Source organism: Argentina anserina, chromosome 5 (assembly GCF_933775445.1).
Source record: "Argentina anserina chromosome 5, drPotAnse1.1, whole genome shotgun sequence".
Taxonomy (NCBI): domain Eukaryota; kingdom Viridiplantae; phylum Streptophyta; class Magnoliopsida; order Rosales; family Rosaceae; genus Argentina; species Argentina anserina.
Window position 1 is genome coordinate 3,336,431 of NC_065876.1, and position 13,073 is coordinate 3,349,503.

Consider the following 13,073-nt stretch of genomic DNA (forward strand, 5'->3'; position numbering starts at 1 on the left):
ACCACCCCACTAACATCTCTAATTCTCTATTCCGTTTTTTTTTTAAGTGTTACATTTCCCGAGGTAGGACCAACCACTGGCCCACCAAACACCTCACTCCGACCCGGAATATTCTCTGCCCAAATATCCGGGCTCCTCCCGCCGATGACCACCATTTCTATTGGCCACCATGTACAGCGTTCAGTCTTCCTTCTCGAGCTTACTCGTTACGTATATAGATTATAGAGGCATAGAGCAATGTTTCGTTATTCCTCGATCTCCATTGTTTATAGATCGAGGAGGTTGCATGATATTATGTTTTTAAAGAAGTAATCATGGGGAAAGGCATTCTCGTTGCCGCTATATTGTTTAGTAGGCTTGTGGTGATTCTTTTGAGTTTAGATAGGGATGTTGTATTTTTTTTTCTGGATTTTGATGCCGACCTTCTCGTGAGTTGTTGCCTTTTGCTCTTCATTTCTTTTGAATCTTCGATGAAAATAGAGACTCGGAACATTTTCAGACCCCATTATCATAGAGATTCTATGATAGTTTTATAGCAATTTCTACGTATGTTTAGTTTCAAACTTGATGTTTGTTATCAACGGCTTCAGACAGAAGGAACACAATCAAAAATGAATTATTGGATGAATAGTTGAATACTTTGTTCTAATACCTAAATCGTAAAAAAAAAAAGAAGTATGGACTAATCAAATTCTCAGAGAGGTGAATAATAACAATTAATCACAGAATGCTCTAAATCTCTAATGCACTTTGATTGGTCTTCCAAGCAATCCGCAAATTGATACGACTCCTCAATACCTCATTTTCTTCTGGCTAATTAAGTTCATAATATTGCCTTCTTAATACCCAGATTCCTAACCCCAACCATGATCCAAAATATATCCAAAACAATAAACACGCAATATACAAGAGTTAATTGCAATTTGAACAAAAAAAATCCCTAATAATCATGCAATAAAACCCTTAGATTAGCATCTTCATTTTCTCACCTCGATCCCCTTATCACGAAAACTTAAACATCTCATGCGATGTGACAGTTCCTTACGAGAAAATCAACCATATTCACTGGGAATAGCCGGTAAACCAACCGAAAGGCATTTGGGCGGACCAATGGGACCAGTCCTGACAAGTCCCACCAAGTTTTTTTTAACAAGACAAAGATATCACCACACAGTAATTTAATTCTCAAGATCTCAGTGTGTTGTTTTGTGTTACCCTTTAACTTTGGAGTTTTTCATTTTCGTTTTCATTTCCACCTTTTTCATTTTCCAGTGTTCATAATTTTCTTTGAGGCTGCTCTCATAAAGACTATAATACAATCACATTTATAGAGAAGCAAAATAGGGAAAAGGAAGAAAGGAAAAGCAAAACAAGACCAAAGTTACCAAGCAAAACAACACTACCCTAGCTCCTCTAGTCATCTCTCTCTATATATTAGCATTTGTTTTTAATCTCAAACTCTCTAAGTTTCCAAATTTCCCACAAAACCCAAGCTTTAGTTTGGTTTTTTGCTTTCAGATTCTTCCAACTGTCTCATACGTACCCTTCCCTTGTTTTGTTGCAACAACAGAAGACAAGTAGTTTTGTTCTTGACCATTAAGGTTGGAACGAAGAGGAGAGTTCTCAGTTGGGGTTTTGTTGGTGTTGACTGAGTTCAGCTGCCTGGTTGACTCGGACCCGGGTTGTTTTGTATGGGTTTGGGTTGGTGAAGTCTGGGATTAACAGTGAAATGGGTGAAGCTGAGAAAGGTTCAGCGATTAAAGAGAGGCTTAAGGGTCTTTGTGTTTGCAATGGGTGGTCTTACGGGGTTTTGTGGCGTTTTGATCAGAGAAATTCCATGTAAAGTTTCTTCCTCTTTTGTTTTCTACTTGTTGATTTTCATTTTGTTGCCTGTGTTTTGTTCTTGTTGAAATTGGGCACCCTTTTGTGCTTTTAATGCATGTGAAGGTTCACAAAAATCTAAGCTTTTAGTTCTTAATGCATGGAAATGTTTAAAATGGTAAAAAAGGTTGTTTCTTGTTCTTATTTTCCTCTCTCAAGGTTGATAATTTTTTTTCCATGCTAACTATATTACATTTTGTACATGTGAGATTAAGCCTCTATTTGAGTTCAAGATTTGGTATTTGAGATTTCCAATCTGACATTAGTTTGGGGTCTTGCTCATCATAAATTCTGGGTTTGCAATGCTTTAGGTTGTTGAAAATGGGAGAAGCCTATTATGAAGAGCACATGGGAACAGTGATTGAAAATATGCTTCCACAGCTCCACATGCTTGGAGAAGGGTAAGCCCAAAATTCCATTTTCAGTTTCTCACTTTTGAAATTCCATTACATTGTTTATCTTTTTCCCCTGTCATAAAATTTTTGGGGTTGAATTCAAGATTTTCCTCAACACAAGCATTAAAAAGTTCTAATAGGGGTGATTTTGTTGTTGTCTGAAACAGCGTTATTGGTCAAACTGCTTTCACCGGGAAGGACCAATGGATGCACTCAGATACCTACAATGCACAGTGGAATTCATGCAATCCCATCGAAAGTTGTCGAGATTTGTTTCAGGTAGGACGATAAAATTCTTGTTGAGTTGCCATTTTGCTTCTCAACAGCTGTTAGCTACTTGCGGTTTACTTGTTTACTTATCTGGATATGACTTCTCATTTTGCAGGATGATTCCGAGTTCCGTTGCCAATTTTCCTCTGGTGTAAAGGTACTATCATTTCCTTTTAGTTCTCTGTTACTTTTTCTTTTCCGGAGATAAGCATGACTAATTGAGATTTATGAGAAAGCTTATGGAATCTTAAATTTAGAGCTATGTTTGTTGTGTACCTTTTATCATACAACCAAAAGTTATATTTGCTGATACATAAATTTAATTTACAGACAATTGCAACAGTCTCTGTGGAAGCAGGAGTAATTCAGTTTGGATCGACTGATAAGGTAGTCTAATGAAAGCATCTAGCTTTATACATATTTTCTTAACTTGGTTATGTCGACATTTTTATGATCAAAAGTAGTGAACATGATTGAGTCTATAATGTGATAGTTTATGTAAGAGTTGTAGCTAACAACCTAAGGTATTACTTTTTTGTCAGATTATGGAGAGGCTGGAGTTTTTAGACGAAACAAAAAGGGTGTTCCGGGAGATCAAAAATCTTCGTGGGCCTATTCCTCTTCCAAGTGCAGCCTCTTGTTTGAACAATGAATCCAATGATCTGAATGACTTGTTTGCTTCCTTAATTTCATCTGCAAACTTTCATGGAGACATTGCCAACATACTAGGTGATAAATCTAAAGATATAGGAGGAAATTGTTTATCTGCAATGAATTTACAGCCTACGGCATCTGGTGCCTTAGGCTCAGCTGGTAAAACCCCGTGGTTTAGTACTGAATCTTCTTCATTGGACTCATATGACCCACATTTGGCATCTGATATAGGGGTTCAGGATTTTCTTAAGACTTGCAGAAACACGGCTCAAGACTCAACTCTCAATCTAGGCAACTGTGGATATCAGATGGATGATCAGCATTACCTACAGGGATACCCTGTAGAGTTTAACCGAGCTGATTGTATTACAGATGTTTCCAAATCATTCACGGATGATCTTTCTCAGTGGTTTGCCGCTTCACCAGTACAGAACTTCAATGGCATGGCAAACACAATAAATGGTGATCTGTCACGAGTGTTTGAAAGTCCTACAGTGTCATCTAGTCTGCTTAAAGGTGATACCTGTATCAACCTACCAATTGTGCAACCTGCGACTTCTATGCAAAGTTCCATCACAAATGCTTTCAGTGCTGATGCTCATGAGAAAGGTATTGTCATTCAGAGTTCTGGAAATGATTTGTTTCATGGTTTGGGAACAGATTTCGGGTGTGGTCAAGCCAGTGAGTGCTGGGAAGATAGTATAATGCCAGTCGTCAGTGGTGACTGCATGGCTGCCAGTACTGATTTGACCAAAGAGCCAGAAGTTGGTGCTGCGGCTGGCCCCAGGAGAGGGTTATTCTCGGAATTAGGACTTGAAGAGCTTTTGAATGGTATGAATAGTACTTCCAGCTCTGTGACTAAATGTAGTCCAGCAGACCAATCTTCCACCAGGAAAAGGAAATTAGAAAGTTCATCTGCAGGTGGTACTCAGGTACAGGTAGCAAGGTTTGCCGGTTCTGGAGGGAGCATGCATTTGACGGGACCTTTGTATAACTTAGACAAGACAAACTTTCTTGTACCAAAGAAAGAGGTTCTCCCGAAATCACAAGTGAGCATATGGATTGATGATAGCTATAGTGTCAATGCTAGAAGTATGGCTCAAGCAAACCCACAAAAGGCTGAGGATCACACAAAGACCGCCAAGAAGAGGGCAAAGCCTGGAGAGAGTACTCGACCAAGGCCCAAGGATCGTCAGCAGATCCAAGACCGTATGAAAGACTTGAGGGGCATGATTCCCAATGGTGGAAAGGTACTTACTTCTTTAAGTTGCTTTCAGTGGATAACAAAATGGGAAGGATGATATATTCTCGTATTATACAATTTGTTTCTAAAATTATAGTTTGACATTCAAACGTGTTGTTAATGAAGCAGTGTAGCATTGATGCTTTGCTGGACCGCACTGTCAAGTACATGATTTTCTTGCAAGGTGTGACGAAACATGCTGATAAGCTTAAACAACCTCATGAGTCAAAGGTTAGTCAATTTGGTTATTACTGTTATATGCAGGATGAGCCGGAACAAATCTTATGTATGATGTTTCTGAAGTTTGAACACATGTAACACTAATTTGTGTATCATATTGTAGTTGACTGGAAAAAAAAATGGTGTGGTTCTAAAAGATCACAGCAGTACATCTGGTGGTAACAATACTTGGGCATTAGCAGTTGAGGGTCAAAATGTTGTTTGCCCTATACTTGTGGAGGACCTTAGTACACCAGGCCAAATGCTTATTGAGGTATGTCAAAGATGTATGGAAAAACGTTTTCTTCAAGAGTTTTTGACAACCTTTATGTTCAGTCCCTCCTGACTGCAATATTTATTTTCTGTTGCAGATCCTCTGTGAAGAGCGTGGTTTCTTTCTTGAGCTTGCAGACGAAATCCGTGGCTTTGGGTTGAATATCTTGAAGGGGGTGATGGAGAGCCGAGAGGATAAGATATGGGCTCGCTTTATTGTTGAGGTGAGGCTCCCTAATAAAAATATGTGTTACTCATGTTTTCTCCTCTATTGTTCATGTTAGGACACTGATCTTATATTTTGTTACAGGCAACTAGGCATGTAACCAGGATAGAAATATTTTGGTCCCTTGTCCGGCTTCTTCAGCAAAGTGGTACCAGTGTGGTTGATCCAACCATTCGCCCCAACAATGTAGTAGACACCGGATTTCCTCCTGTATTGGATAGTTTCCAGCCATGTAGTTTCCCTCCTCCAATCAGCTTGACATGAGATTTCAGACACTTTTGATTTCTGCTGGAATACCTTGAGCGTTACTGTCAAGGGTATGCAATGATAGGTGTTTTGGTAATGGAAAATGTGATTGGCCACCATCCCATCGCCGATTGCCTTGGAAGTAGTTGTGAGGTGTGCATAATGTTAAGAAAAGAGAGATTAGGATGTGATGTGCCTTCAAAAATTGTTGGTGCTGTTTTTGCGAGTTAGTTACCAATTAGGAAAGGCTGTGTAAGGCACAGAACCATGATCATATGTCAAGACATGGTGAACTAGAGTCTGTGCGGTCTGTTTTAGTAGTTGGGATTTCTTGTTTATATCTTCATCCAGAATTAAAAGAAAAACCCAGTAGTAGGCTGATCACTGATTTGTTTTCGTGGCCTTTCTGTTGTGGCTTAATATCATTACAGTATGAACTACTGATGAAATGCTCTCTCTCTCTCTCTCTCTCTCTCTCTCTCTCAATATGCAAATAAGGATCCACAACACATGTTCTCCTGGGGAGAAAGGACCTGAATGTCATTGACGAGAACATCAGTCTTAAATTTTCACCAGAATGAATAAAATCTTCACTATATGTCAATCTTGTTTTCCTCATACTTTTGGAGGACACTGAATATAACTTGATGAACACAGGTTAAGTTTATGCATAAAGTGATACCAGCCCGGTAATCTCAACTTTTTCTCTTTTTTTCTTTGAGAATATCCCAGTTATCTTAACTGCACATGTATTCCCACTCTTCCTCTTGCTTGGCTCACATATCTATTTGATCTTTGATCAATAGCAGAGCTTTCATCTCTTCCAAACAATGACTGTTCGATTTGATACAGTAGTACTTGCTTTAAATTTGTTGTTTTTACATTGGAGAAATATTTTTTTTGTTTTGTTTCTGTTTTCTGTTGGATATCTTTGGATTTGTGTATGCATATACTGTTACTGTATAGAAGTCATTAATCATCAGGCACTAGGATTATCATATGCTTAGATTTTTATTTATTTTTAGGTACACATGTGGCGAATGCACAGGTGACAATTAGGCTGGTTAACTGTTATCTCCATGATTTAATTTCACAGAGGGTTTATGTGGCCAAAAATTTAAACTACAGACGTTCTTTTGTGTTAATAATTTAGTATTTAGGATTCCTCTGAGTTGCACAACTGATCCTAAGGTTGAAATATAGTAACATTAATGCAACAGAAGAGTATAAGCTGAGGGTTTGTGTTTAGTCTAGTACATGTTTTGATCAGCTTTCGGTAATTGGTGCTAATACATCTAAAATGTTATTTGAGAATGTATGATAATCAATCTGATATTATTGTGGAGTAGTAGCTTTTTGGTGATAGCTGAAATTGCCTTTCAACTCGATCAGTGCATGCAGCTGTGGAAAGGCTCTTCAAGCTTGTGGAGGAGATACGTGTTTTTTCCATTCAATTATTCAAAGTGATATCAGCCAAGTTTCAACTGTAATGCTCAACTTAATAATATACACCTTTATATTGATCATATTCCTGACCTAATTTTCTTATATTTCAAGGATATTTCCAAATTTATATAGGCCATATTGGGTACTCCACTAGGTCTCCACTATTCACTATTGTTTTGGCTAAAGATTTAGTATTGTCTCTCTCTACAATTTGCCCTATCTTTGTGAAACAGCTGTGGAGTAACTTCGGAAATGAGAATAAGATTGACCTTAAAAAAAAGGAAGATAAAAGACTTTGGGTCATGCACAAAGGAGAAAAGGGAAAATAAATTTGCCGCCTATCTTAATTTGCTCAAGATGTACCCACATCTCAAATTAAATGATATGTGTCTATTTTTAACTTTGGATTAACTATGTTATCAATATAAATCTAAGATAATTAAATTCTAAGAAATTAGATATATTAATATTAAGTTAAACTGAACCCTTTTAAAATTTGTTGTTTTAATTTCAGTTCTATAAAATCAACATTAACCCAGATGAACAGTTTCACATCCTCTTGAATTCTTCTATCTTCTCTCCTTAATCTCATCGTCATTAGTGGCCATACATGGAGAGCCCAGAGCTACAATTAGCTATAATTCGTTCATGTTTAGCCACAATTTTTTACTCTAGGTTTAGATTTCATGCGAGCCTGCTACTTATTCTTCTTGATATTACCCATGACTTTCACAATTTACAAATATAGAAGCTTGAAAGTGAAGACAAGTAAACAACCAGTCAACCACGGTGGTACCAAGATTTGATTAAACCGTTCATCTGGGTTCATTCACTTCGGTAGATGCAGAATGAAATTTTCTTTTGATTGAAATCCAAAAATGAGTTTGGGTTGAATTTGTTGAAAAAGAAAATGAGAAAAAATCTGAGTTAATGTTAAAATTAATTGAATTATAGTTATATTTTGTTAAATTTGTTTTCTTGACTATGGTTAAACCATAGTTAGAAAAAAAGACACATATCATTTAATTTGAGAGGTGGGCAAGGGTGGACACATTAGGAGTGGATGACAAATTTACTTCCTTTATAAGAAAAGGACAAGTTAATTCGAAGACTACTGTTTTTTTCCTAAAAGGACTTGGGAACAGATTTTTCTTTTACAGCTGAATAGAAAAACCAAAGAGCCATGAGGGATGCCCATGCAATTAGTTGGGAAGCAAAGGACCTCTCTTATATAACTTCAAAAAAAAAAAGGACTTCTCTTATATTGTATATACCATAATACTTGTGGAATAATATTAGAAATTGCATTTCATGAGTGGTGCTTCCTAATTGTCTTATCATCTGATCACATGAACAAAAAACAAATGTATCAGTATACATTTATTTAGACCTATTTGTTCATAGTGCGCTGATGTTCTCCCTAAAAATTGTAGGACACATTATGTCAGCTGTTGCTGAAGTTTGGTAGTAGGTCATCAAGATTTAGTTTAGGTCATTAAGACTCTTTTCTCATTGTTGGGCATCAAGCAAATGATAATGCTTATGTTACAATTTATCTGAGAAACCAATTACTCATACAGCTAGCAGTTTTCTAAGTACATCTGGTGACTTTCCACTACCCAGATCCCATCTAGCCTGATGTTAAGCTTATACCAACTAAAATAACTTCGATAAGGTTAGTTATCAGATATCATTTAGACTGTACTTTGGCTTTTTACTTCTGAAGTGAAAAGGACTGATTATTAATGATGGTTAAGTTTGTTTTGAACTCTGAGATGAAATGCACATATTACCAGCTTTGAGGGTTAAACTTTGAAACTTCTAGATTTCTCATGTGTCCAACAAAGGAAGTCATTCATCTCTAGCCTATGACATTGCCTTTTCATGGAGATTTGTTTATTACAAACCAATATGAGGCATCAGAAATCCACTACATATATATATATACCTCAATAGTCACTCAGCTTTCCTCACCAAAGCTTAACCATTGCTTTGAGTTCCATTTCAACTTAGAAGTTGGCAATCACTTATTTTTGTTACGGCCACAAATGGCTCAACAGAAGGAACTGAGCAGTGTGACTGAATGGAGAATAAAAATGGCAGATGGTTCATCAGAGGCTTTGGCTCCAGAACCCGGGTTTGCCTGCCGAGCTTGGCTTGCTCTGAAGGTTCTGATTATGGGGTTGGTCTTGAAAGTGTGCAATTTTTTCAGGAAAGCTTGGGATATGGGACAAAATGAGCCTAAAAAAGTGATTCATTGTATGAAAGTAGGGATGGCACTCACTGTTGTTTCAGTGTTTTACTATATGAGACCTCTGTATGAAGGTACGGGAGGCAATGCTATGTGGGCAGTTATGACTGTTGTGGTTGTCTTTGAGAACACAGTGGGTAAGTTCCTAGCTAGCTTCTCTTAGATTACATAATGTTGTGCAAGTATGTCTTTATTAGGAGAATAGGAGGTAAGGTAAAAGGGACTATAAGAGTTTTCTGTATTTGTATGAGACTATCTGATGTTTTAAGTATGGCCCTCATTGCCTGAAACTAAACATTTCACTCTCAAATATGCAGGGGCAACAGTAAGTAAAAGTTTAAACAGAATTTGTGGAACATTAATTGCTGGATCTCTGGCCATTGGCATCCATTGGGTAGTGAGTCAATCAGGAAAAGAATTTGAGCCTTACATCAATGGGATTTCTGTATTTTTGTTAGGTATGTACCCTACTAATATTACTTTTTTTCCACCTAAAACTGACCGAATGTGACTCTAAATATTGTTGCTTCGTTATTTCAGCTTCTGCAGTTACATTCTCAAGGTTTATACCATCAGTGAAAAAGCGATTTGATTATGGTGCAATGATCTTCATCCTCACATTCAGTTTAGTCACAGTGTCAGGTTACCGGGTGGATGAACTATTGGAAATGGCCAACAGTAGATTCTACACCATCATCATTGGGACTTCATTATGTATTATGATAACCATGATTATCTGCCCCATTTGGGCTGGGGAGGAACTCTATACGCTCATCACTCGAAACATGGATAAGCTTGCCTATTCTTTAGATGGTACAGACATACTTAATCACACAAAACCAAGTTTATGGTCAATCATGTTTAGGACAATTTTTTCTCTGATTTTATTAGTATTGCATATATTCCAGGTTGTGTTGGAGAGTACTTCAATGATAGTGGAAGCTCTTCTGATGGTGCCAAGGCATCTGATAAGACATTGCTTGGATACAAATGTGTTTTAACCTCAAAAGCAACAGAAGAAGCCATGGTATTTAACAAAAATATAGTTGCATAGTTTCATCCAGTGACTGTAGGTAATTACTTGCTGACATTGGCATTGTATATTTTAGGCTAATTTTGCAAGGTGGGAACCTGCACATGGCCGCTTCAATTTCAGACATCCATGGAAACAATACCTCAAAATCGGGGCATCAATGCGTGCTTGTGCTTATTGCATTGACGCCCTTGATGGTTGTGTGAATTCTGATAATGAGGTAACTAAAGATCTGGCATCTTATATTAGTTCTTGAAAATAAAAAGATATCACCAATGCTAAGGTAGCTTTAACTGATTCATCTGGTCAACAGGCTCCTGAATTGATAAAGAAGCATATGAGCAAGATTTCCTTGAAAGTGAGCTCTGAGTCTTCCAGAGTCATAAAAGAGCTTGCAAGGACTATGAAGACAATGCAGAAATCATCTACGGTAGATTATTTAGTTGGAGAAATGAACAATGCAGTCTTGGAGCTCCAAAATGACTTAAAATCTCTTCCTACTTTATTTATTAATCCGCAGCCACTACAAGGAACTGACTGTCCTGATAAAAAGAACACAGGAGCGGTAGCTCTCATGGATATCCTGCCACTTGTGACTTTAGCTTCTTTATTGATTAAGATTTCTACCAGGATTGAAGGCATGGTTAATGCAGTTGAAGAACTAGCCGAGATGGGCGAGTTTAAGTCTGTTGCGAATGCGAATGAGAAGAATCAATGTCCAGTTAGTAAAACTAAGGTTGCAGATGAACATAAGGAAGACGTTTGAGAATTGTGCATAATGGTGATGGGTAGATTGTCATATTACTACAGATGTGCTGTACATTACCAAATCTAACAACTTGGGTCACAGTTTAAATCCGTCTGTTTTGACATTGTCATTCTCATTTCTCACTAGTGAAATAGAATATTCTACAGTATTGGTGGGTATATGGTATTGTAGATTTTTTACCATTGAATTGCTAATGTATCTCAAGATCATAAATATTAGAAGAGAGGTGACTTGATGACCCGGTCACTTACGAATATTTTCCTTTTAACGATCAACTAATTACTTCTAACTTTTCCTTTTAACCGTTAATTGATTTTCAAATTTCAATTATTAATTTATTTTTCCTTTTAATGATCAATTAATTGCTTCCATTTTAATAATTTATTTATTTTCTTAGACTTTTTCTTAAACACTATCTTGATTAACCACGCCGATTTAGGAAATTTAAATTAATTTTGATTTCATTCTAACTTATGCATTTATGGGCATCAATCGATCTTTTTCTGACCAAGTCTCAATTATATTAACATCAACCAAAGATTATCGGGTTTGGTAGGTGAAAACGATAATTTTGATAACAACTATATCAATGTACATGCTACATCAACATGCAACGGTGATGACTAAAGTCACTTGACCATGATATTTAGTACATCATTGGACGTACTCACGCACCTAGCCTATTGTCTGATCTCTTTGACTATATTTTCACTTCTCGGCTCCATGTCACTGAGAAGTTTAATATGCTGAAGAAGATCGATGATATATTGATATTGAATTACTTAATTAAATTTGAGCGCATTCAGACTTGAACCACCAAAGACAAACCCTTGCTTAACTCTAAATTGTACTTATTCGTTTATGTAGAATACAAGCCCTTAGGGTTCTAATTTTGATAGACCAAAACCATCTCATAAGAACTTCATTTTGTAGCTGCCCATTAAGACTTTTGATACGCTCGATAATCTAAAAGAGAATAAATATACCTTTTACAGTCCAATTGATCGGTAGATATAAGTTTATGAGAAATTTTTTAGTGCTACCGTAACACCATGTGGCAATACCCAGTGGTATACCATTCAAATCATAATTTGACATACAAGATTTAATTTGAAAATTATATTTAAGTTATTTTGTCAAAGACTATTTTGGGTTTCTTTCTAAAACCCTAAACTCTAAACCGAAATTCTAGTTCAAAATAATCAATACCCATAAAGGTCGTTTTACAAATAATAAAAATATATTAAATTATAATTTTAGTATAATAAATCAACGTGTCAGAATATGATAGGTAAGGAGGATCACTGGACATTGTCATGTGGTACTCCGATATCATATACAAATTTCTCATAAGTTTATAGCGTTAATTTACCACAAACTATAAGAATTAAAGTGTAATATTTATTCTATTTGTGTTATCTACTATACATATGATCAAGATACTAGCTTTTGAAAGGTGTAATAAGTGTGACAACAAATTTGTTATGAGTAAATTATGTTTATCATTTATAAAACGATTACTTTAGTGATATACACTTTACTACGACCATAACAATTGATGTTAAAGTTGAAACTTTTGTTGAAAATAATGTATGTACTCAAAGTATAACTATTTTACTAGTTTAAGATCAGATTTTCAAGTGTGACAACAACTTTGTTATGAGAGTTATAAATTTTTATATGTTTTTGTCATTAATAAAAATATTATTTTAGTAACTACACAATTTACCGAATTCACAACTATCAATGTTAAAGTGGTAAATGTTGTTGAAATTGTGGTATATACTTCACATATAACAAATTTACTACTCTTGGGACAGTTTTATAAGTGTGGCGACCAAGTTGTTGTGACAATGTAAATTATATATATATTTTATCATTAATTAAATTATTCCTTTAATAACTAAGCTTCTTACAACAAACACAACAATTTATGTTAAAATTATAAATTTGTTCGGATTTTATTAAACTTCAATTGAACTAAGGTACTAGTTTGTGGACAATATTACAATAGTGACAAAATTTTTTTTTTCAATGTGGTAAAAATTTTTTTATCATTAATGTTAGATTACTAAAATGATTGTCTGATATACCGCAATGCACAACTATTAATGTTAAGACAATAACGTTTGTTCTAGTTTTAGTAATTACTTCTAGAACTACATTA

At 35.9% G+C, this 13,073-nt stretch overlaps 2 protein-coding genes across 3 annotated transcripts; both read left to right on the forward strand.

Annotated features, from left to right (window-relative positions):
* The first annotated feature begins 1,347 nt into the window (after positions 1-1,347).
* Positions 1,348-5,822, forward strand: LOC126794212 (transcription factor bHLH157). 2 transcript variants are annotated; one of them, XM_050520868.1, is made up of 10 exons: positions 1,348-1,839; positions 2,193-2,282; positions 2,444-2,555; positions 2,662-2,703; positions 2,877-2,933; positions 3,089-4,450; positions 4,570-4,674; positions 4,787-4,936; positions 5,034-5,159; positions 5,246-5,822. In XM_050520868.1, the coding sequence occupies exons 1-10, from the start codon at positions 1,730-1,732 to the stop codon at positions 5,423-5,425; spliced, it is 2,334 nt and encodes a 777-aa protein (XP_050376825.1). In that variant the 5' UTR covers positions 1,348-1,729; the 3' UTR covers positions 5,426-5,822. The 2 variants fall into 2 exon arrangements, with proteins under 2 accessions (XP_050376825.1, XP_050376826.1); XM_050520869.1 differs by having other exon boundaries at positions 1,349-1,839; positions 4,573-4,674.
* Positions 5,823-8,838: 3,016 nt separating this feature from the next.
* On the forward strand, positions 8,839-10,991 carry LOC126794217 (aluminum-activated malate transporter 10-like). The gene is made up of 6 exons (XM_050520879.1): positions 8,839-9,241; positions 9,422-9,562; positions 9,645-9,917; positions 10,013-10,131; positions 10,214-10,357; positions 10,451-10,991. Exons 1-6 carry the CDS (start codon positions 8,902-8,904, stop codon positions 10,901-10,903), a joined length of 1,470 nt encoding a protein of 489 aa, XP_050376836.1. The 5' UTR covers positions 8,839-8,901; the 3' UTR covers positions 10,904-10,991.
* Positions 10,992-13,073: the final 2,082 nt, after the last annotated feature.

What these genes read in the sequence shown, in the direction of transcription:
- LOC126794212 (XM_050520868.1), top strand. Translation starts at nt 1,730, where the DNA reads ATGGGTGAAGCTGAGAAAGGTTCAGCGATTAAAGAGAGGCTTAAGGGT. An exon ending in AATTTTCCTCTGGTGTAAAG is followed by an intron (nt 2,704 to 2,876) that starts GTACTATCATTT and finishes TTTAATTTACAG; the next exon opens with ACAATTGCAACAGTCTCTGT. An exon ending in CAGGCCAAATGCTTATTGAG is followed by an intron (nt 4,937 to 5,033) that starts GTATGTCAAAGA and finishes TTTCTGTTGCAG; the next exon opens with ATCCTCTGTGAAGAGCGTGG.
- LOC126794217 (XM_050520879.1), top strand. Translation starts at nt 8,902, where the DNA reads ATGGCTCAACAGAAGGAACTGAGCAGTGTGACTGAATGGAGAATAAAA. An exon ending in TGTCTTTGAGAACACAGTGG is followed by an intron (nt 9,242 to 9,421) that starts GTAAGTTCCTAG and finishes TCAAATATGCAG; the next exon opens with GGGCAACAGTAAGTAAAAGT. An exon ending in GATTTCTGTATTTTTGTTAG is followed by an intron (nt 9,563 to 9,644) that starts GTATGTACCCTA and finishes TCGTTATTTCAG; the next exon opens with CTTCTGCAGTTACATTCTCA.